Source organism: Micromys minutus (assembly GCF_963924665.1).
Source record: "Micromys minutus genome assembly, chromosome: 11".
NCBI classification, from domain to species: Eukaryota; Metazoa; Chordata; class Mammalia; order Rodentia; family Muridae; genus Micromys; species Micromys minutus.
In genome coordinates, this window is record NC_137980.1 from 52,899,360 (window position 1) to 52,923,966 (window position 24,607).

The following is a 24,607-nucleotide window of genomic DNA, read 5'->3' on the forward strand; positions in this document are numbered from 1 at the left end:
ATGGGTGATTTTCTCCTTAGCTTAGCAGAGGCAGGCTTGGTGGCGGTTGTGGCTGGTAGCACAGAGAGGCCTTCAACAGGAGAATTACAAAAGCCTTCTCCAGGTTCTTCATGGTGGATCTTGACAATAGAGATTTTCTAAACAGTTCATGGTGGAAAATGGATGCATAAAGAACTATGCCCACTTCTCAGGGTGGGCCAGACATTAAATACCTTTTGCAGGGAGGAATGTCTGGAAAGGAAGTTTATTGGCTAAGCTCTCTGGGTTCTGCCTCTAGCTACCTCATTAGTGTAAAGAACTCTCTTTTGGGCCTTTTATGTGAGGAGTATGGTGTGTGTTCCAAGTCAGGAGTTTGGTAGGGAGCTGAGAGTCACCTACGTCTCAGGCGTGTGTTCACTGAGTCTCTGGGTTTTAACCTGCTCTACTTTACTAAACTTCCTGACATGGTTTTACATTCCATACCTGGGAACTGGGGTCACCCTAAGCGTGGGCATTGTGACTACTGTCTTTAGCACTTGGCCTACCCTATCTACTATGTATAGCCTGGTCTTAGGAATTGGGTCTGCCATGAAGTGTGAGAGGTACTCCTAATACCAGACCTGTTTCGAGATGAGTAAATTGTTGGACCACAGGTATTGCTTGGGCTAACAGGGTCAGCATGGAGACAGCCTTCCCTCCCCTGAGGAATAGGGTTTGAATAAGGAATGGTATGCACTTGGCTCCCTGGGAACTGGGTCTACCCTAGGGTATTCCAGTAGACTCTAGGAATTGTACCTTAACTAAGCATGTGTGTCAGGCTGCTCCATTGATGAAATTAAGGTGGAGGTCAGGGTTCAGGCTGCCACTGGATATTGAGAGTACCCAGGGAACATTGTACTAACGGGAGCCTGTGTAGCAGATCTACACTAGGGATAGCAAGATGGTGGTCACCTGAGTACTAGGTCTACACCTACATCAGTGTTGAGAATGCTCATATCATTACATAAACCCTGATTTTAGCATGTATTCACACGCTTGGAGCTGTGATGCTCTCTGTTCAGTATGAGGGTGCCCCCTGGGTCCTGGATTATGTAGAGGGAGTATGATTTTTCCTTAGTTTCTAGGCCTGCACTAGTTACAGTGTAAGTGGCTCTCTGAATTATGGTCTTGCCCTGAGTTTATTGAGGTATGGTCTTCTAGATATTGGGTCTGAATTAAAGGGCAAGGTTCAGTCAGTCCCCTTGGTACCAGGTCTATTCTGAGATTAGTAGGAAATCAACCTCTTGGATTCCAGGTGTAAACTAAGTCCAGTGTGTGGGTTTCCCTGTGAGTCCTGGACCTACATTGTTTTCAAAACACCATGTTTTCTATTTGAACTGAGTCTGTCCTTTAGGCAGTAAGTGGGTATCTCTTCCAATACTGGATTTGGCCTAGGGAACATGTTCCAGTTGCACCTTGGGTAGTAGCAGTTCACTGAGGGCACTGTTCTGATACAAGGTCAGGATGGCATATCCTAAGTCATGATAAGCCTACTCTGATGGCAGTATAGACGTGACACTCTGGGTACTGTGCCTTCCCTGGATTTATTAGGTGGGCTGTCTTCTAGGTACTGGGTCAGCTCTGAAGGCTTCCTGAGTGGATAAAGTGTTGCACTTAGGTCAATGAGCATGTGCTCTCCAGAGTCCTGGATCTCCACGGGTTGCAGCTCCATCTCCGAGGTTGATATAATGTTTGAGTGTGATGAGACTTTTCTCAGACAAGTTGTGCTTGACCAAAGGACCTTTAAGTGCAATCCTGCAACAAGTTCATACCAGTCAAGATTCAGGGCAGGGACGCTTGCAGGAGTAAGCAAAGTGGAAGTAAGCTTTATTAAAGAATTACAGGAAAGTGAGAAACTCCAGAGAGTGGGAGGGGTTTCTGAGAGAGAATAAAAGCCATTGAACTTTCTTATCTATGTGTGTTTTTTTGAGTGTGTGTTTGTGTGTGTGTGTTTGGTGTGTGTGTGTGTGTGATGCTGCATAGCAGAAACTAGACAAAGACTGAATCTGATAATTGCTATGGTATTAATTAATTCTTTATGCTATCATGTTCCAAGCCAATAGAGGGCCCACATGCTCTTGGCTCAACTTGATGGTAAGTTTATTTTGTACCTCATGTCTACCAAAAAATATTGGTGATTGTTTTTACTATTTATGGCACCATCTGTGGTCACTTGGAATAGCTGGAGGCTTTTTTTAGAAGCCATCTTTACTTAGTCTGTTACAATTAGCAGCACTAAATCAAGGCAATGATAGCAGTGCCTTACATATTACCCTAGACTTGCTCTGGGGGCAACTAGCCTACTATCACTGGGCCACAGCCCTGTCCCTCCTCTTGTCTGGCCAGTTTGGTTATATCAGACCCATGTGACCTTTATTTCTATGTTCTTCAGTGTTCCAGGCCTCTCTGTTTTAACCTTTAATCTTTCTTCTAACATCAGTTCCACTGCAGTTCATGTGAGTATCTTGCAGTTTTCACCATAAGCCATTTTACATGCCGTGGCCTCCTGACTACTGTGGTGCAAGAAGAACACTGACAAATGGGTATTGGGCCTGCATTGGAAGGTGGCATGTCAGCAACCCATGACATTGGACTTTTTTTTTCTGGAAATATGGCATTGTGGGCACTAGAATTGCTTTAAAAACAGTGTCTGACATGGTGATGCCAAGTGTTCTGAAAGCAACTGTTTGACAAAGTTTTGGTGCTTGGCCAACCTGGACTGACCCACCACTGCCCTTGGTGGAAATTTGCTGGACACCTTTTCCTCTGCTTATGTTTGTCACCGAAAAAGGCCTCTCTCTGAAAGCTAGAGCTGAGATAACAAAAAACTGGTGCAAACAAGAAAAAAATTAATGGATGTTCCCTGGAAAAAACAGTTCTGTAGAAAATTGAGTCTTTTTAAAGCACTTATTACTTAAACACTTCAGTAAAGCTAGGGGTGTAATTGAAACACGGGTTCAAGACAGAGACATAGAGGGAGGCATCCTGACTCAGTGAACTGCCTGCCTGCCTGAACAGACTTGTCAGACCAGAACGTTTCTGCTAGACCGCCTTTGCTTAAGCAAGAGGCTGCACCATATTTTAAGAATCAAAGTAAACGAACTGTGGTTTTATACTAAATATATAAGAAATATAGAGGAAGAAACAGAAGAGTCAAACAAGGGTCAGAGAGACTGAACTTTTGTAGAAGCCAAGTTTGATCTAACAGGTAGTAGGAAATAATTTTTGATCTATTACTCTTATGCCAAACTGAAACAGCATCAAACTCAAAATAGAGTCATCCTGTCTAGCATTCCTGTAACCACAAGTCTTTATGACACTAACTTAAGGAAGGAGATACTGAGTTTAAAGAAAATTGATTTTATTAGAACGTTAATGTTTAGTTCCCATAATGTTGCAGTTTTGCTTGCTTTGTCCCTGTTTCAGCGGTTTTATGTAATTGAGGAAATCTTTAGAAGAAAATGTATTTTGAAAAGCTGTATAATCAATGAATAAAAACTCTGAGGAAATGACTTTCTGTATAAATAAAGCCTGAAGAGACAAGTGTTGTCAGTGTAGGAGAAGCCATACAGAAAAGTGCTTCCTCTCGGTCCCCTGTCTGATCCAGCCTTCTCTGGGGCCCGTCCTCAGACTTCTGGTCCCTGGCACTGGCCTCCTCCTACATTTTGGATTTCCTGGGGTTATCCTGGAAAAGGTTACCTGGGCATTCCTCACTCTTGGCAACCTGAATGTGGTCACATGGGTCTTCTCTGATGTCAACCTGTGACTGGTCCCATGGGTACTTACCAGTCCTAGGGAAAGCCTACATTTGGATTACTGGGTACTGAGTCTACAGTAGATTCAGCATGTGGGCATTCACATGGGTATTGTGCCCATCAGGGGTCAGTGTGAATAGGCTAAACAATATTACTTCTTCCTCAAGGTTGGCATGGGGACAGCCTACTAGTTCCTGAGCCTGCACTGAGCGTGAGTGCCACTGTGCCTACCCTAAGAGCATTGTGGATTTCATTTGGTGGTAGGTTATCAGAACTCAAATAGCTTTGGGATGCTGTTCTTGCTCTGAAGTCATCATCAGAAGGCTGTGGGCTCTGAGGAGCCTATGTTGACTTAGTAGAAATTATGTGGGTGGTCCCCTCTGCACTGAGTCTGCCCTAGTGTTGTCTATTTGGCAGCTTCCCTCTAGAAATAGGCCCTTCCCTGTGGGCAGTTTTTGTAGTCTCCTGAATACTGAGTCTTCCTTAAAACCAAGAAGTGTGTGGTTGGCTCCCCCTTTTATACAGCTGTCCCTTGATACTGGTTTGGCAGCTCTTTAGTCCATTGGAGTGGGATTCTTGTAGTCCCCTGGGAACTGTACCTGAACTCATAGTGACGTTCAGGCAGGCTTCTGGGTAAAGGGTCTGCCCCAGGGTGCAGCGTGGAGGTTGATGTCGGGGGACAGTTTTCTTTTTTCTTATTAATCTATTTAGTCATTCATTTTACATCTTAATTGCAGCCCACTCTTCTCACTCCCATTCTTTTTCTTTTCCCACTGTTTTAATTTTATTTGGCAGAAGGTCAGGAAATTAGTACAAAGGAGGAATATATCATCCTGAGTGAGGTAACCCAGTACTCACTCCCATTCTTAACTGTCCCTCCTCCCCCTTATGTGGGGAAGTCCCCTCTGGAAGTCCTGAATCAAACACACACACACACACACACACACACACACACACACACACACATGCCTTATTTCTTAATGTGTTTTAAACAGCTCAATGGCTGGACCACTCTAAAACTTCCATGTGGCTAATACTTCGCCTCTGATACTCCTGAGTTATTACCCACTAAAACCTATATTTCATCTTTGCTGCCCTAAATCCAACCAGGAGGCTCCCTGGGGCTGTTCTTCTCCAACTCTTTCATGATTGGTATATCTCTCTTCTGCATTTCTAAGGCTTGGTCCTTATTTCTTTCCCCCGAAATGGTGGTTTTAAATCCTTCCTTTCTTGGTCCCCTTGCCTGCAAATCCTAAAGTCAAACCTTTGTCTCCCTGCCAAGCCATTGGCCACCAGCAACTTTATTTACCAATTAAAACCAACAAGGGTAGGGACTCTCAACATTTTACATGTGGATTCTCCTGTAATTTTGGGAACTCAGTTACCATAATACAAGTGTTAGATCAAACCTACAACACTTGTTATTTCGATATTGATTGTGGTACTGTGTGTGTGTCTTTTGGTTTTGCTGTGAGATAATTAATTTCTTGTGTTTTCTTGGGTGTAGCTACCCTCCTCATGTTAAAGTTTTTCTTCTAGTATTCTCTGTAGGGCTGGATCAGTAGAAAGATGCTTTTAAAAATTTGGTTTTGTCATGAAATAACTTGGTTTCTTCTTCTATGGTGATTGAAAATTTTTCTGGGTATCATAGTAGTCTGGGCTGACATCTGTGGTCTCTTAGGTCTGGAAGACATCTATCTGTTCAGGACCTTCTGGCATTCAAAGCCTGTGCTGAGAAATCAGGTATAATTCTGATATGTTGGCCTTTATATGTTACTTGGCCTTTCCCCCTTGTAGCTTTTAATATTCTTTCTTTGTTCTCTATATTTAGTGTTTTGGTTATTATATTGTGGGAGGATTCTCTATTATGGTTTAATGTATTTGGTGTTCTATATAAGGTTCTTATACATTTATGACCATCTCTTTCTCTAGGTTAGGGAAGTTTTATTCTATGGTTTTATTGATGGTATTTTTCTGGGCCTTTGCCCGGAGAATCTTCTCCCTCTTCTATTCCTATTATTCTTATGTTTGTTTTTTTCATAGTGTCCTAGATGTTTTGTGGTAGGAACATTTTAGATTTGTCATTTTTTGACAGATATATCATTTTTTTCTATTATATATTTTACACCTGAGATTCTCTCTCTAACTCTTGTGTTCTGTTGGTGATGTTTGTGTCTGCAGTTCCTATGTTTTCTTTCCTGTGTTTTTCATCTCCAGGTGGCTTCCATTTGTGTTTTCTTTATTGCTTCTCTTCCCATTTTTAGGTATTGAATATTTTTATTCATTTCCTCCATGTGGTTGATTTTATTTTCCTGTATTTCTTTAAGGGATTTATTTGTTTCCTCTTCAATGGCTTGTACCTGTTTGATTGTATTTTCTTGTATTTCTTTAAGAGATTTATTTATGTTTTCTTTAAAGGCTGCCACAGGAACCTCACTTGACATTCTTGGGCAAGTTTCTTTCAATGGCAGTGTTAACACAAGTTGTCCTCACAATGTTATCTATGCAAGGTGAACCGATTCTTGTGTGTAGTTAGCAGAGAATAGTGAGGATGAGCAAACCCAACCAAAGCTCAGTGCTGTCTCCCACTGTCTGTGGGGTCCTATTTAGACTCCTTCCTCCCAGGTCCTTTCACGTTTGCTATATCCAAACATCCTTTCACCTCTGTGGCCCAGGAAAACATCATTTAATATAACTAACTTTCCAAAGAACTACAAGTTGCCATGTCAAGGGAATCACTAGCCTGGCAAGAAGAGCTGGGGAGAAATGGGCAAAGAGCAGAGGAACTCATGTGATCTGGCCTTCAATTTCTGGGGTATGATTCTTGCTGTAGGGAAAGCCAATGTTTTGCATCTGGCTTTATGTCCTTATTGAGCTCTACTAGAAAACTGGTATTGATCACATTGCAGATGGCCTGCCTGCTGTAGATATGGCACTGGTGTTTCCAGAAATTGTCTTTTCTTCCTTGCTGTGTATGTGAAGAGAATCTTATTTGCTGGCTATGGCTGTTCTGGAACTCACTGTGTGGATCAGGATCCCTTGAACTTACAAATATCGTTCTGCTTCTGCATACTGAGTGCTTGGATTAAAGGCATGTACACCCTACCAAGCCACGACACTCTTTTGCTTATATTTCTGTTTTTGGCATTTATTAGCTTCCATTTTTTTTACTTAATTTCTTGAATATTGGCTTGTATGTATGTACTTTTTAGATGTTTATGTACATACAGGTGTGTGTATACATATTGGCAGGTACTTGTACAATTCTCCCTCTCTCGGTGTGTGTGTATGTGTGCATGTGTGTAGGTAAAAGTCCAACTGGAGTATACAGTCTCATTTTTTTTTATTCAGTTTACCATAGGCTTGATGTATCTGCTTCTCCAGTCTAAGGAAGTCTAATGAAGACTAAGAAGTCCTGGTGTATTTCAACGTGTATGCTATAAGGCAGATTTCTGAAACATCATCTTTACAGGTATTGATGTCTTGACTTGTCCCTCAGGGCCACATGACTCGGACTGTACTTACTGACCTGGGACACACAGCCTTTTCTACACAGTTTGTAGTGGTATTAGGCTCTTACCTGCTCTGACTCATCTTACCTTTTGTATTTTAACTGGACTTCTCCATTTTCAACATGGAGAATTTGGGTTCAGGTCTGTTGGTTTTGAATCATAATGAAGTATTTAGACTTGTAGACGGTGTTAGATCTTCAACAGCATAACAACGTAAGCATCTTCAGCGGGGAAGAGGTTAGTATAAGCTTAGTGATAGAGGACTAGAGCTGTGACCTATTATTTTGGTCTTTAGGCCTGTGTCTAGCAATGCATGTTCATGGGAAACAAGTGCTCAGAAGAGACAGGCCTCCCCATGTGCTTGAAGGGCAAGCTCCCAGTGACCTAAAGAACTACCTCAGACAGCACAGGTCCCACCTCCCAATTGCAACAGGTGAGGAGCAGGGCTTTCCCACCTGAGCCTCTGTGAGGCACTCCAGATCCAAAGTGAGACAGGGAGGTGAGTGGCAGAAAGGTTTAACCATTGTCCCCAGAGAGCCTGGGAACACTGGATTTTCTTGTCTCATGTTACTGTTCATCCCCTAGTAAGAAGTTCTTTGCGTGCTCAGGAATATGCACCAGCATTGAGGAATGAGTCATCTCTCACTTTTGCATGAAGGCAGTGTTTATTAAGGAGCTGATTACAACAATGCTTGTTTCCTCCAACTGTTCTTCTTGACCTTGTCACAAAGGCAGAGGACCTAGGCATGCGGAGAGACCATGGCTATTGTCTCCTGAATCATAAGGATGGGCTGAAAGAGGCATGGGAAGAATTCGCAGGGGAGTTGTCTGTTGTTCAGTACTTTGGGTTCAGTTGTGCTGGCCTCAGTTTGTTGCCTGAAGGTCATTCTGAGGGGGGAGAAAGACAATGGTTTCTGCCTTTAACCCTGGAAGTTGAGTGCAGGCATGAGAACTGCCAACTCTGCATCCCCAGCAGATCTCCATAGCACTGCTTCAGGGATGGGAGAGGACGCCTGCCAGTGAGCCCGGGAGAGTTTACACTATTTGAAGAGAGAATTTGAAGGTGAATCCTCTGGCAGGAGTGGATCCATGCAGATGAGGTTGGGATCTACCCAGAGACAGCAGATTTACTACACTGCCCCTTGTGTTCACAAGATCCTGAGTGAAGTACCTGCTGGCACTGGCATCATGCTGGTTGTTTAGTAACTACTGTTTACTGCAATCACATAACCTACTGTGCGCTGTGTGTCTTGTCACTGTAGGTAGAGTGCACAGGTCATTCATCTGGTCTGACCCTGATCAGGACTGGCTCCTCATAGGTTCAGTATAGAAGAATGAGAGTATGGAAAGCCCTTGTGGACAATTGCTGACGTTCTCCCATTCAGATCCTCTAGGAATTGATATAGGGCAGCTGGAGGAAGTCTGGGCTCAAGGCCAGCTGAAGGTTCGAGGCATCTGAGAGAAGCTGAGGGTTTCAGTGTCACATTTCACACTGCTTGTACAGGTAGATTAAGAATATGTGATGGTCCTGGATTTGAGGCAAAGCAGAGCAAAACAAAAGAAGCAAAGAAAAGAATTCTGTGTCTGTTACTTACCTTTTTCAGCAATTTGACATCAGAATTCATTAACGTATTTGAAGACACTCCATCTGGAATATTCATTTTTTTATACAGTTCTGCAAAAGGAAGTTATCAGCTTGTGACAGGAGTTAAGGGAAATGATGATCTGGTTGGCTTGTTTGACCAGAGACACACTTGGTGTCTCTGACCTGTATGTGGGCCTAGGAGGAGTCACTGCTACACCCATTAAAGATGGTGCCGAGAATATTGTCCATCCCAGTCTATAGGATGGTGTATGGGAAGAGAGGCACCCAAAGCAGGTGTGGACCAGGTGGTCTCCTCCCACTGATGACTAGCGATGGACCGACCTATTTGAGGGTCAGTGGCACTACGATAGAACTAAGCAGACATGTGTACACCTGGCACGTGGCACCATCATCATTGTTGTCCAATGAGGCACAACAAAGCTTTTCAGTGTTATATCCCTAATGTCTATGGGGGAGTGACCCTGGTGCCCCAGGACCACTGTGTATCTGTATATCTTGACAACAGTGGTCCCAAGACACCCAAGAACAAGGTATCATGGGAGCTGCAGAGGAGGCAATTTGATCTGTTTCCTTCTTTACCACCACTTGCTGCCATACATGCAAAGAGAAGGTGATGTATATATGACCCAGCAGATGACAAGGTGGCCATGTGCTTGGATGTGTGGTTAAGTAATATGTCCTCCTCCCATCTCTAAAGGGCACCGGCTATGCTGACAGTTACTGTTCTTAATTCCACATACCATTGAAGTTGGCCCAGGCCTTTTTTGTGACTTCAGACATAATGCCTTCCACTTCTTCCTTCTGCAAGACAAGAGAGGACATTTTCAGTAAAGCCTTGTAGTCCTCTGCTTGTCCTCAGCACCCAGGAGCATTATCTCAGGCTGCTAGTTCCTGTGGTTCTCTACTTGACAATCTGTCATGTGTCAAGATCAAATGTGGAGGTGGGTCTCCATGCATCCTTAGGGGACTTGTCTTTTGAAGTTTTGGAGGTCCCTATTGGGAGTCGTTTGCCTTGTGGGTCCTTGAGCCGAGGTATTGTCCTGTTCAGTGTTACTGTGCTACATGTATGGCAAGTGGCTTTGGACTTCAGGAGCAATTTAGAGGTCAAAGGAAGAAAGTCTTTGAGTGATTAGTCCCTTTAGCTTGTTCTGCTGTGGGTCGAGGACATGTGGGTTTGTTTCTCTCTGTGTCGTGCTGGTGCCTTTGCCCTTGGGACCCTCCTCTGGAAGCATAGGTGTTGCTTCCACATTTGTCAGAGGACCTCAGTACTGGGTTGTGGTGCCACAATACTGCACCCTATTGTCTGCACATAGTGGACACTCCTTAAACTCTGCCTTTAACATTTAGAGGCATACTGTTTGCATAAAGGACTGTCCCATGTATATGAGCAACTGCCTGAGGTCAGGAGTCAATCTTCAGTTCTTCTTACTGTGCCAAATCCTGGAAAGCTCTGTTACTTCCCTGCTAAGGAGAGATGGGGGGATTGCTGGCCTTGGAGTCACCATAGAATCTGCTGCTTCCTGGCTTGCACTTCTCTTAGTGTTAAAGGGACACACTTGGTGTCCCATCTCTGGGTACCCACTGTGGGTACTCTTGTATGTAACACCGGACTTTGAGTCAGTTTGTATGTGCTTGTGTGTATGTTCCTTGTAGCCTCTGCATGCCTGCCAGCTGGGAATGGCAGCTATGGTTTAAGAGCTCCCCAGAGAGCATGTTAGGGGCCTGAATTTCCGTTACACAGCAGGTATGTTAGGTATGTGCTCTAGTCTCTCTGGCCCTCTCTTTTTTCCAGTCTTGAATCACTGTGTGTCTGGCTTTGCCATGCTTTCCCACCTCTCATGGGAAACATCAACATAAGGGCACATCAACTTACAGCCTCAGGGGGCACCACACTGTGATCAGACCTGTCAGCAACAAAAGACAGAGAAACATTAGGTCCATGAGAACAGTACAACTCAAGTTTTGAGTTCAGGTCTTACTTCAGCTGAGTCAGCTGTAGACTTGGCAGAATAGACAAGCAAATGAGATCATGTAAGCCTTCATTCCCAATTCCTCTAATAATTCAAACATTTGCCAGACCCAGGTCCCACTGTGCCTGTGTGTTCCCCAGGGTGTTCTGTAGTACCTTGTGAGTTTGATGTCGGGTACCAGTTTGGAATTTGCAATCTTGCTGCCATGGGAGATGAGTAGTGTCTGAAATGACAGAAGAGAGCATGTGTGAGACAAGGGGACCTGGCCTTTTCCTCTTTTGTGGGGACATCAAGACAAAATGGGCCTCAGGATATTGGACAGAGTTCCTCCCGCTCAACCAAGTCCTTCTTCCACCCAGTTTCCTTCATTTGTGAGCACTCACCGTTTCCCCAGTGGCGAAGCTCTCGCCATTCTTTGTTATGTCAACCTTATACTTCACTCTTAGCACATTGTTTTCCTGGGAGGCAAATGCTATAGAGGTGATTTTTGCTTCCAGGTCATTCATCTGTCATGAGAAAGATTTCAGTCAGTGTGTGGAAGAGTTCAGAGGAGCTGTGTCATGAGTCAGGCATGTGTCCTTCTGTCTTGGTTTAGAGACTGCGTTCTGTCTTGTAGGCTTCACTGCCCAGCTTGGGTGCTGGTGCAGCTGAGAAAAAAGAAATGGCAGGAGTTTTCCCACCCCTCAACTCTGTTTACTTCATGATGTGGGCCTTTGGACAGGGAATTTGTGAAATTGTCCTTTCTATCAAGCCCTTCAAAGAAGAAACGTGTCTCTCTGCCCTTTTGTCTCCCAAGATCTCTGATGACTGTGTGGACTCTGTGGTGGAGATGCTTCTGTGCAATTTCACCTGATCATGGTATCTGGGGAAGTGGATGTCACACTCATACTGTTTATGTTTACTGCCCTTCCTGTCCCCCAGTCCCTATCCCCCAAGCCTTCTTCTGTTGTCCCACTGATGACATCAAGGCCCCAGTTGATCACTAAGTGTAATGTGTCCTGTGTCATTGGTCTTTTCAATCCTTTCAAGGATCTTTTCCCTCAGAAGTGACAGACTCAGCTGATATCCAGGCTAGTGTAGCCCTGTGGGTGACAGAGGACACTCACCTGAACAGAACTCTGCTGGGCCACATGTTTCACAATTGTCTTCAGTGTTGTGGAGGAGACAGTTACTGCAATGCTGGCGTTTTTTGGAATTGGAGGCAGCCGACTTCCAGGCACAGGCACTGTTTTGTTGCCTATATTGGCTGTAGCCTATGGAGGGGGAAGTAGAGGAAATCTATTGAGTTGATCAGGTTATCACTGGTGTGAAGGCCATGTGTCTTGGCTGCCTAAATGCAGGGTGAAGAGGCCTTAGTCTAGCTTTTGTGAGAGGCCACAAATCCTCAGCTGAGGAAGTGTAGAGATTTCTGACACATTTCATGGACATGTGTATGGTTCCTAATTGCATCCCTTCTTGACACAGTTTTAAAGAACTAAGGCCATTCTCAGTCATGTTTCAGTTATATCTTACTTCTCCTTCCCTTGCTCCCTCTTCTTCCCCTTCTTTCCTCTTCCCTTCAGTACCCCTTTTTTTTCTCTTCCTTCCCTCCCTCCCTCCTATGTTCCATAAGTCATCATACGGTGGAAGAACTTCCTTGACTTTGTAGATTTCCTTGGGTTTTTCCCTTCTTCTTTCATGTTCCCTTTGACTCTGTCATCCTCTGCCTCTGTCCCTCTCTGTCTTTCTCTCTTGCTTTCTCTTGCTCTCTATCCTCATTTTTTTCTTCCCTTTTGTATGCTGTCTCCTGTCATCTGTCTGATGTGTAAGTTCTTTTGGAAGGTTTGTTGGCATATCCAGTGAAGAACAGTGAGAAGTGGGACCCATGTCCGTCATCACTCATGCATGTGTGTCTTGTACACACCTGCTTACTCCTCACCCTGATGGGAATGTTTCATACTGTCTACAGAGCCAGGCCTGGTTACCACACTTGTAGTGTGCAGAAGGATCAGACTCTCAGCTTAGCCATGTGCTTTGTGTGTGTATCAGGTTGTTTAATGAGCTTCATTTCATGTTATGCATGTACTTGTGTTTCAGCAAGAGAGTGGAGTTTGTTTGATGAATCTCCAGAAGAAAAGCTGAGCTCCTCCCTAATCCAGCAGATGCCTGCTCCTCTGTTAATTGTCATGGTATGCTTCTGCTTTCCGGGTTGTGTTGTGCATGGTTAGAAAAAGCGGGTGCTTTTGTTTGTGTGTGTAGTTCATTGACAGCAGAGTTGTGAACTGGGTCAAGTGATGCTCCTCCCTGTTGGAGTGCCTCTGAGGACATTGTCCTGTGGAGTTGAAGGGAAGAGCTCTAGACTGACCTTGTCCCAGCTGGGCACTCAGGAGAGTGACCCCAGGAAAACGTTAGGCATCTGAAAAAAGCCCATGGTTTATTGTTTTGATCATCTGATCTGTTTGATGGCTAAGGTATATACATCCAGCCTTCATCCAGTTGCCACTGAAAAGCCGGTGAATACTTACACAGTAGAAGATGGAAAGTCCTTTGGGATCGATCTTGGCATTATGAACCTGGTAACTGAATAAGCCAGTAGCTGCAGCGGAGAAGGGGAGGAATGGAGAGAACAGAGCAACCATCAGTGGCTGCTGTGCCTCAAACACTGTAGCTCTCATTTCCTGCTAGAACCAGTATGGATTCCAGCTACTGCCAGATGCAAGGTGCAGCCCTGAATACCTTCAACATCTCCATGGACGCTATGAACTTTTGTTTTACAGTAAAAATTTATGTATTCATGTACTCATATATTTTTTACTCAGGGAAGGAACAACTGGCTAGCTAAAGCCTGTATATAGATCCTCTGGAACTTGAGAAATATGCCCCATATTTCACTTCATCTTTGTAGGTGGTTCAACACAGTAGGTTTCACCAACTGTGTCTGTCGTCATGTTTTTGGGATCCTGTGAGCTTTTCCAATCTCAGATACCCAGGGATGTGGTCCTGAGAATGCCCTTGATTCAGACTCTATGCAAGGCTTCCTTTGAAAGGTTTTCGGGTTGGTGAGATCCAGGTGAACACCTCAGAGGCTCTGGGTCCTATGCTCTTCCATATGGCAGAAGTCATGTATGATGAGGGATAAGTCAAGTGGGCCACTGTGTCCTCTAAGTGTGCTGAGGAGGCTTTTGTGTTTCTGTAGTATTGGAGGATGGCATCCTAGAGGTCTCTCCCTGTGGCATGTCACCCTATGAAACTTTGTAGGTGCTAGGCCCAGCTCTGCTCTGAGAGAAACTCTCAGGAAGTACTCACTGTTCTTGCAGTCATTGAAGTCGTTGAGGACGATGTCACAAGAGTTGGACTTCTTCAGCTGTGAAGTGAGCACAGGGAGCTTAGCAGAGACATGTGTTGCCTTACGACCTCTTGTTCTTCTCTCCTTGGCTTCCCCTTCTTTGACATTTTCCTGGCATCCCCTGGGCTGAACTTATCTACAGCTGCCATATCTTATGATTTGTAGTTCTGCTGCTAGGCAGTGTGTTCCAGAGGTGCTGATTGTCCATGGTAGTCCCTGAGCTCCAGAGAGCCCTGGCTTTGTTAAATCTCTCCTAGGCCATTTACAGACTGCAAGCTTCCTTCTCTCAGGGTTTCCCCAGTGACTCAGCTCCATGAAGGAGGCCTCCCCCTTCCCCGGACTTACATTTTCATTCACTTTTGCTGTCAGTAGTACTGGGACGAGGTCGTTTAAGGGCAAAGGCAGAGGCACAGTTTCTGTGACGCTGTGAAAGAACACATGTTGAAATAAGTGATTCTTGTGCCTTTGGATTTGTCCACCTGTTAGAGGAATCATCTCACTGATGGAGTCAGGATGATACCCGTGTTCTCAATATGTGGAGAGCCGGAGCACTTGGCTTGGTTTTTAAGGAGGATTCAAAGGCACCTTGCCAAAGCCCAGGACACGTAATTCAACTGGATGGCTCGACCCTTCAGATTGTTGAGCTTCCTTATTCACAGCCCTGTTTCTTGTCTTGGTGAAGTTGTGAATCTGAACTCACAGTTTTATAAGCTCTTGCTAAAGAAAATGTAATGGCTCCTCCCATGGGAATAGCACAGGGAAGGAGAAAAAGTGAAAGCCAGGTCTGTGCAGGTTGGAAAGCATTCCAGCTTTGTCAGTGTGACCGGAAATCAGAGGAGCCTGCATGCATGCTATGGTTAAGACAGGAGTCATGAACATGTCACCGAGGTACACAGCTGTCAGAGAGGTTTTCACTGTGTGGCCCACATGGTTATTTTTTGCAGTTTTGAATCTGGTCAGTGTACTGCTTATTAAATACATGGTCAGGGTTACAAAACTAGTCTGGAGGGAAGATGAAATGTAGGCATGAGAAGGCTGTTTTTCAACAAGGTGGGAAAATGCTAGTTGGCATTTCTTTTTTGTCTAGTCTACTGTTGTAACCCACTCACCCTGGCAGAGCAGCAGGCACCTTCTCACCCCCATTTGAATTGAGGCAGTAACAAAAAGAAAGGTCTTACGTACGTCTCTACTAACTGAATGTGCATTTCATTGACCTCTATATGGGTGTCTTGGACATCAAGGTTGACACATTGGGTGTTGTTGGAGGAAACAGCAATTTTCATGGTTACGGCCATGTTAGATTGAAACTGCAGTGCGGTGGCGACTGTTCCAAGCAAGCTGTGGAGAAGAAGGTGACAGTGAATAGGGTACAGCCTGAGATTGGAGCACCTGAGGAGGGTTAGGCATTAGGGCAAGAGCTTCATGCCTCAGGCCATAGTCATCCTCTAGAGGAAAGAACTGAACATTTGAATCCAAATGTTCTTAATTTCTTCGGGGAGAAGAAGATCCTGGTCATTTTTTGGCAGTCATTCAGTATCTCATAAACAATCTTCTTACCAAGCCTTGAGGTGGTCACCCATTATTGATGGCACAGGCTACCACACAAAGGTTCACCCCAAGTCTATGTCTCAGACCTTCTACGTTGAGCATAAGTTCATAAGAGAAATCTGCCAGTAGCAGGCATGGGCTGCTACTGATACTTCAGTATATGTATATGATTTATATTCATATATAGCTATGTATATATTTCTGTTTTGAGATAATATTTTACTGTGTAAGGCTGGCTGGGCGGTAAGCCAATGCTCTTCTGTCTCATTATGTGTCTTTGTCATCTGACTCTAGCATAGGGCATTTGTACCCTAATCCAGGCTGACCCAGGCCACCACTGTGGAAACACACTCACCCCTTTCCTTCGATGATGGCAGTAACCATGGAGAGAACTTGGATCTCATCAGCGTTCATGGTTAGATCAGTGCTGTCCACTGTTACTTCTGTGATCTCTAATCTGCAGAACGACAACAAGTCTCAGTCATGTCATGGAAACAGCCTGGCCCTTATGAGAAATACCTGAGAGGTGGCAAGTTCACCACCACCCGATCTCAGTTAGTCCAATAACCCCTGAGCTTCCCTCGACACCATGCAAAGCTTTGTGCTCACGAAATACCCGTCATATTTACCCGAGTGAATCCCAGGGGAAGTAAGTATATGTTTCTATGAAGGGTGGCTGTCCTGGGATTGCTGTAGGTTGAATGTGAGAGTTCCCACAAGCAGCTTTTTTGTCCAAACCCCAGAGAACTGTTCAGAAAGCACTTACTTGAGGAGAGTGTCTTTGAGGTTTGTATGGAGCAGATCTGACACAGGCTCATTGATGCCTTCTGGGATCACATTGTTCACTTGGTCCTGGAGAGCGTCTGTCAAATTGCTTGCATTTTCAACTATGCCATCCACAGGGTTCTTGATGTTGGCGAGCCCATTCCCATTCAGAAGTCCTTTTCCAGAGCCCTTGTCTCCACCAAGTAAGCCACTCAGCATTTCCTTGCCTGGGAGGCTGTCTGTGAGGCCCCCGGGGATGAGCTGGCCAAGACCACCAGGGAGTTTGGAGCCTGAGGAGGACTTTGAGGAATCCTCATTGCCTTCCTTGCCTAGGACTCCACCAAGGCCAAGTCCTCCTGCCCCTTGTAGGAGGGAGGCGGCATCTAAGATGGAGAGCACGTCAGAGTTCTGCAGTGTGGCTAACACATCAGCAATTAAGCCTTCCAGGTCAACGCCATCACACCTCACCAAGTTCTCAATCTGTGGGGGCAGTGTGTTCATGAGGTCTGAAAGAGATCAACAGACATCTGGTGTCAGCTCAGCCCTAGGACCCTTTCTTTCTTGAAGATAGCATTTTGAAATATGGAGCACATAGGGACTTTGTATTCTGCCCTCTATGTTCCAGTCTTTTCACTGTCCTGGTTAAGAGTTAGCCTGCTGTTAGAGAAATCTACCATTGCTGGAGTCAGTAGGTTCTTTTACCCTATACTGCTGCTAACTTGTGATGGGACTATTTGTGTGAAAGTTACATGGGCAGGGAGTGAGGGTAGAGCATCCCTGATGTTTGTCATTTTTCTTTTGTCTTGCTCTCTTTTGTCCTTCTATTTCCTCTTATTAAGAACCGTGTAAAATATGTTCCTCTCTCTGGTCCAGGCCCACTCACATTCAGTATGCATAGCATTCTGTTCTGGTGTTTTTGCGTTGTTGAGGGGCATCAGGCCAACATTATTTTGCTTGTTTGTTTTTTCTGGTGTCTAGTTTCCAATTTCAGTCTGTTCTTTAGAGTCTCCATCAGTCCCCTGATCCACACTGTGTTTGTTGGAGGCTTGTAGACAAAGAAACATTTTATGAATGTCTTTATCTGTCACAAGGTAGAGGGACTACAGTAGTAGCAGTGTCTAGAAGATACAAGGTGGCTTTTCTCTACTTTATTATGCCTGTGTCCTTCTGCCCTTTTGCCTCGTCTTGACCCCCTTTTGTGTTGAAGATTGTTGCTACCTGCTTGCTTTGCATTTGATCAAAGCTGGGCATTGGTTTCCAGAAAGGGGCTTATCATGTGTTTGTCCCCGTCTGATTCAAGTAGGAAGAGGGAGATGAAGTCCAGGGTAAATATAGAAGAGGCTGAGTGAGCCATGGCCTGGAGGATTATCAAGTCTCTAGATTGCTCTCCCTGAGTGCCTTTCTGCTGTGGGAGGGATGGCCTAGAAACAGAACAGTGAAATAAATGTTGACTGTGGTCAACCTTGCTGAACGTATAGCTGAAGCTGTTTGAGCCAAGGGACATTTCTGGCTCAACACCCTTGAAGGAATTCCCTGAAGCACCCTTTCCAGCCTAGCTGCTGTTTCTTTGCCCAGGACTTCTGTGTCTCACAAGTTGCTCTTTTGAGGGATGTTAATTGTAAGCCACCCATGCCAGTTCATGGATTATGGCCTGCATGTTTATCCTGCCCTCCTCTGATGCAGGGCTTTGCTAGACCCTTGCTCTAGGGAGCTGCTAAGAGAAGTGTAAGGGTTTTTGTTGTTATTTATCCCATGAGTCCTATCCATTTTCTGTTTCTCAAACAGAATTACTTCATTGTGTGCTCAGCATTTGCAAACCATGGGGAGTAGAACTTTTATCTCTGAGAACATTGTCTCAGGAAGGAGATGAAATGGGTTTTGAGAGAGCATATGTGTTCCAGGGTGTGCAGGACATCCTAAATTTTCTGTTTCCTAGTGCTGAACAGCAGAGTGAGGGTTAAGGATCTGTGGGAGTCTAGTCAAATAATTGAAACCCAGCAAGAAGGAACCTGTCGTGTGACCTAGTCTTTAGTTGGTATGACCAAACTGGAGGGCTAATCGTGAGACAGCCTTTAGGTTTGGACAGTTGCTTTGTCCAGGGTATCATAAGCTTGTCCTGGACTAAGAGTAAACCTTACAAGCACTGTGCCATCCTAGAGTGGCATAGGATGACCTGGATTCAGACTCTTGCTGTAGCAGGATTTGTAGAATCCCTTTGCTCTGTAGGCATGAAGCAGATGTTACAGTGTCATCATGTTTAAATCCACTTGTTCAGAAAATTGACTGAATTTAGTCTGAGCTCAGAGAAGTGCAGCATGGGTAAAGTGTGGCCAGGACTTAAGGTAAGAGGTGAAATGTGTCTTACTTACATTCCTGGATTTTACCACCGGAGACGAAGTATCTGGCTGCAGGTACACACTTGCCGCCTTTGGAAGGAGGTCCAGGCTTTTTGGGAGGCAACCGTTGATCGGTGGCTGACCCTTTGAGGACTGAGAGAGCTGGGTTTGCTCCAGGCAGGCTGACGGGAGCAGGCAGAAAAGCAGGAATATTGCCCACCACAGGGGGTGTTTCCACCAGGTCTAGTGTTCCTGCTTGAATGCTCAGCATGAGGGCCAAGGCCTGGAGAACCCACATCTTTGTGGCTGAAACCTGAAGAAAAGAAATGGGTAGCACATCACAATCTCACCAGATCTTAGAGCTGTCATTGATCTTTGTGTAGATGACTTTCTGGCTATTGTAGGTGCATATTTTGACATTCTGGACAATTCCATTCTCATCTGTTCATGGGAATTTGATCTGATACATGGCAATACACATCTTGAAGTAACCCCTCTTTCCCGTGTTTCTCCCATGGCTCAGTGTACTGTCAGGAATGGCTGCGTATGTCAGTGTAAGCTGAGCCCTGTCCTGAGGTCTCTCTTCCTAGTTCCATGTGTATATTTGTTACTGTCCTGGGATGTTCCATATGCTTGGTGTTATTCTTAGCATCAATGTCCCTTCTATGGTTTTGTTTTCAGTGTTGAGATTGCACACAGGACTTGTCTATTTTGTAGCATTGCTCTACCAGTGTGTGATGACCTAAGCCTTTGCAGCCTCCCAGTTATCTGTGTGATCAGGTCAAGTTTTGTGTCCTCACCCAAAATCTCAGGTCCTTTCCATTAAGAATCTCATTAAGTAATTAGTATTGGACTTTATTGGACACACACTACCTAATTTTGCCTGCACAAGCCTTATTTTTCTGGCTTCTCTTGTCTTGGTTGACATAAGTCATTCTTGATAGGTCAGAGATGTGCTGGTGACTTCTGGTAATTATTCCATATCTGACTGTCATATTCCCTGCTCACCCTTAATCTTTAAGTGCTACTCCCCCGCCGACATTTACTTCTATTTAATTTTTAGACAGTGTTTTTTGTTATTGATACTGGATCCTGGAGCTTGCTTGGTAGACCATGGTAGATTTGAAATTATAGAGATCTTCTTGCCTCTTTTCCTCCAGTGTTGGTATTAAAATTGTGCACTACCTTGCCTGCTCTGTTTTTAATTTAATTCCATGTATCCATTACTTTTTGTTTGTGCCTATGTGTGTTCCCAATGGTATGTTTGTAAGCCACATTACAATGTGTTTGAGTTGTTTCTTTCCTTCTGCCGATTGTATCAGAGATCACACTTGGGTCGTCTAGCTGGGAGACAGGTAGTTTGACCAGCTGAGTGATCTGAGCAGCCCCTCTCTAACATGTAGAGTGGTGCTAAGGTATGCTTCCATACCACATTCCTACAAACTGGTTGGACGGTGGCATTTCTTCCATGTAGCCTGTCAGGTTATGTAAAACTCGGGGCTGGGTCTCTTCCCTCATTTTTGGCAAAGTTATCAGGACCATCATCACTTTCCTTCTGTTAAGTCCTTACTTCAAGACAAATCATTGAAATGACATTTTCAAAAATGGCCCGTAATGATTCTTGATAATAAAAACCATTCAGCAATACTGCAGCCACACCCCAAGCGTTACAGCAACACCCGTCACCTGATCTATATATGGCTCCTAAGGCATCATGCCATTCTTTTGCCTCCGTCTGTAATATTCATGGACCGAGCCTTCTCAGACTAAGCTGTTCTATGTGTGATATGTTTGAATCTCAGAGGATGCCATGTTGGTTTTGGTTGGCACTGTGTATCAACAGTAGCAAAGTCAAGTACTGTGTTGCCATCACCATTGGACCATGGTTATAGCAAAGTGGTGAAAATGGCTCATTCCTTGGCTTGTTTAAATTGCTGATTTGAAATTAAATCTCGCCCCATTTACACCAGATTTCTCTCTTTTCTTTCTGACCTCTGGGAAAGGTAAACAGCATGGCATTAATGTAAACCACTCTAAGAAAAATCAAGACCTACGTGTGTATTCCTGAATTCATGTATGCTGACCTGATGGGTATCTCTGGGAATTCAGCATCCAGTATCCCATTTTCTTAAAGCAGTCTATTAGCCCTTATTATTTTCTAGCCTATGCTAAGCTCACTGTCCTGCAGTTCAGCAACAGAGAAACACTCTGGATTGCCATGAGTAAGCCCTAGTTTTCTGTGCAGAGGTGACCTATTCCAGGCTCATTCCACCAGGTCTGCCCTGTGTGTCTTCCTCTGGGCAGTCCTTACCTTGCCCCTTGTTGAAGGCTGTTGTCTTCAGAAGCTGTGTCTCTTGCTCCTGGTTCTGCTTGTCAACCTGAAACCCTTTTCTCCCTTTTATAGCCCATCCAGTGCCTCCTTGAAAGGTCATGCTGGAGGAAGGGGCTGGAGATAGATGTGCTGATAAGGCAGGTGTGATCAGTGTGCTTTCCAGAATAGCAGCTGACCTTTGTTCTTGCTTTTGTTGGCAAGTTCTTATTCCTGTTAGAACTGCACTTGGGATGGCTTAGCAGGCACATCATACAGAATTTTTGCCACATCTGTAGGATCCTGATGGTTCTTTGTGTTGTGTTTTCAACATTGAGTTGAGGAGAAGCCAATAAATTACGCCCATTAATGTGTTTATGGAGTGTAACATAAGGAGTTTTATCTGTCCTCTTTTTATTTTACATGCTCATAAACTTTCTTATGTGTTTGTGCCTTTTATTCAAGATGATGTTGTGTGGCTGTGTGCTATATCAGTACATATAGGGTTACAAGTGACATGACAGGGATCCGTTCTTTGAAAGGACTTTTATGGTGTTTCATAGTGTTTTCTGTATAAACTCAATACCTAGCCATTAACCAAATCATAGGCACCCATCGTACAACTAAGGTTTCTGTAGTCATAGTTTTATATGATGGTCTCCTTTCAAGTCCTTAGTCTTAGGAATGAGTGACACAAAGCATCCATGCATATCTGAAGGTACCCACGAGTAAGGGATGGACAGGGATGGATGATTGTAGTGACAGAGTAAACTGATAGAAACATAGTAGTGATCTAGGATTCTGTTAGGCACAGTAGTTGTATAATAATGTGTGACCTCTTTCTTTTCTTCTTTCTCTGGAATTATAACAGGCCTGACATGAATGAAGAAGTATGTGTGCATTTATATTTTCAGTAATGTTCATGCATTTAAAAAATGTATGTTTGTTTAATGAAATGTGATGATAGTCAATTGGCAGTACCTGCTTCTAGAGCCCTCACTTCCTCTCCATCACAGATTCACACTTTGTTTATTTTGGTTATGTATATTGATTGTATTTAGGGCTTTCCACTCTTGTGTGTGCAGCATACCTTTACCATGTCCTAAGGAGAGTCAGTGCTTCTCACCCTTCAACACCTGCCAATAACTCATCCCCTCAGGGTACGTCTTGGTGTGGCTTTGCTCCATCCATCCCGGCCTCTTGAGCATTTCCATCTTTGGATGTGTTGTGCACGTGAACACTCTTGGTTAGAACATATGTGTGCAACACTCATGTTCAGAAGGTAGCAGTTCATACTTCTTTTCATCCCTTACTACTGTTTCTGTCTCTTTCTTTGATAGTGTCTCCTGAGCCTATCAGATTGGAGAGTTGTGATGAGTTACTACAGATGAACAGTCACTGTTACTTAAATTCTTCACATTACTGAACGAATCGTTTTGACCAAGTCCAGAGCAACAAATGTCTCTATGTTTATGTGCATGTATTTAGAAGCTTTGTTCCACCCAGAACTGTCATTCCACTACTCACTAGGAGCCATATCTTGCCATGTGGATCAGAATTATCGCATCTAGCAATCGTTGTTTGGTCAACACTTTGGTGACTTTCTTTCTGTCACCCACAGAAGCTGCCTAATTCTTTCTGGCACCATGTAAGCCACCACCCAGCATGGAGAGTTTCCTGGTTCACTGAGCTTGATTTCTTTAGGTTCATTATCTTTCTTGCATCATGACTTTGTTACAGGGTCTTATCAAATAGTTATGGTAGATTCCTGTCCTTGTTAGTTTGAGAGAAGCTAGACTAGTTATCAGAGATAAGGGATCCTCACATCTGATAACAGCTCAATAATGTCTACCTAAAACATTTTATTAATTAGTAATACTTGGAGGAGGAACCCTCTATATGCGGGCGGTGACAACCCTGGGTCGATGGTTCTGAATCTTGTAAGAAAAATGGGTGAGCACACTGTGAGGAGCAAACCAAGTCAGCACTGCTCCATGGCCTCTGCATCAGCTCCTGACTTTAAGAAGATGCCCTGTTTGAGTTCCTTCTATACTTTGTTCAGTAATAATCTGTTTCATGAAAGTGTAAGCTGAATAAGCCATTTTAATATAAATTTTCTTTGTTCATTGTGTTTTGTTGCAACAATGGATATTCTGACTAACAGAGCACCCCAAGAGCAGTAGCCTATTTTGTTTTTGGTACATCTGGGACCTCACTGACCAATAACTTGAGGATTGTTTTCTATGTTAGACACTGAGATATTTCATGTAATAACTTACATTTTGGGAGTAGAAGTGTCTCATCATGCAGGATTGTCTGTTTCAGAGTAATTTAGAAAAATATATTTCCACATGTGTAAGGTCTTACATGCTTTGGATGATATCAGTTGTGGGTTGGGACATGGAGACCTCTGAGTTTGACCTGTCTACAGAGTGAGTTCCAGAACAGCCAGGCCTAATCAAAGAAGATGAATGAAGTGTTTTCTCATTAGCTTACCGACTAGTGGGTTTCCATTACATATCTTCATACATCCTTAGTTTGGGTTAATTTCCCCACCTGTTCTCTCCAGGATTCCTTATCTCATTTAATCCTTTAGTCTTCTTTCATGTCACTAATGTTCTGTTTTTCATCTTCTCCCAATAAAACTTTCTCTCTTGCACTGGATGACTATAGGTTTTCATTTTGTTTTCTCTAATATAAGGTCTTTTATTTTATGTATATGAGTGCACTGTAGCTATCTTCAGACATACCAGAAGAGGGTACCAAATCCTATTTAGGATGGTTGTGAGCCACCATGTTGGTTCTTGGAATTGAACTCAGCATCCCTTTAAGATCAGTCACTGCTCTCAGTCTTTGAGCCCGTTCTCTAACCCACAGATTCTCACATAGATCTCTAATATACTCTTCCTTTTTCACAGGATATCGACATCCCCCAATTTCTCATTCCACAGCCTGATTCATGCATCCAGGTTTGCTTATCTAATGTGGTCCCATTACGTGTTTTCATCCTTGTCTTGAATCTGCATTGTTCTTACTGATATTCTGTGTAGAGCTGCCTCATTGGTCTTGAATTCTTTTATGTGTTTTTAATATAGAATGCTTTTATTTTTTCTTCATTTAGTAGGTATGTGTGCTGGGAGAATTAGTGTGGTTTTTGCATTTGGGCCTTAGAACTTGAATATGTCTTTTTAGGCTCTTCTTGACTCATGTTTCTACCAGGTTTTTATGTATCATTGTCATGAGCCCGCCCTTACAAGCCATTTGTCTCTTCTTGCAACTTGAAATACATTTTCTTTATTGTGTTTTTAGTGTTTTAGTTACAGTATATTGTGGGGGTTTCCTCTCTGGTCCTGTCTATTTGGTGTCCAATGTGCCTCATGGACAGGGATTGGCATCTCTTCTTAGTCGGCTTGGGAATATTTCTTCTGTGATTTTATTGAAAATCTGTTACATGCTGTGGCTGG

General features: G+C 43.9%; 1 protein-coding gene across 1 annotated transcript; it reads right to left on the minus strand.

Moving 5' to 3' along the window:
- Positions 1-8,205: 8,205 nt before the first annotated feature.
- On the minus strand, positions 8,206-21,267 carry LOC308427447 (vomeromodulin-like; the record flags this gene model as incomplete). Its single annotated transcript, XM_080925568.1, has 16 exons — positions 8,206-8,325; positions 8,881-8,960; positions 9,632-9,692; positions 10,765-10,795; positions 11,017-11,084; positions 11,245-11,367; positions 11,968-12,114; positions 13,366-13,436; positions 14,147-14,204; positions 14,532-14,610; positions 15,369-15,524; positions 16,090-16,191; positions 16,501-17,005; positions 18,869-19,148; positions 20,406-20,482; positions 21,147-21,267. 16 exons carry the CDS (start codon positions 21,265-21,267, stop codon positions 8,206-8,208), a joined length of 2,079 nt encoding a protein of 692 aa, XP_080781694.1.
- Positions 21,268-24,607: the final 3,340 nt, after the last annotated feature.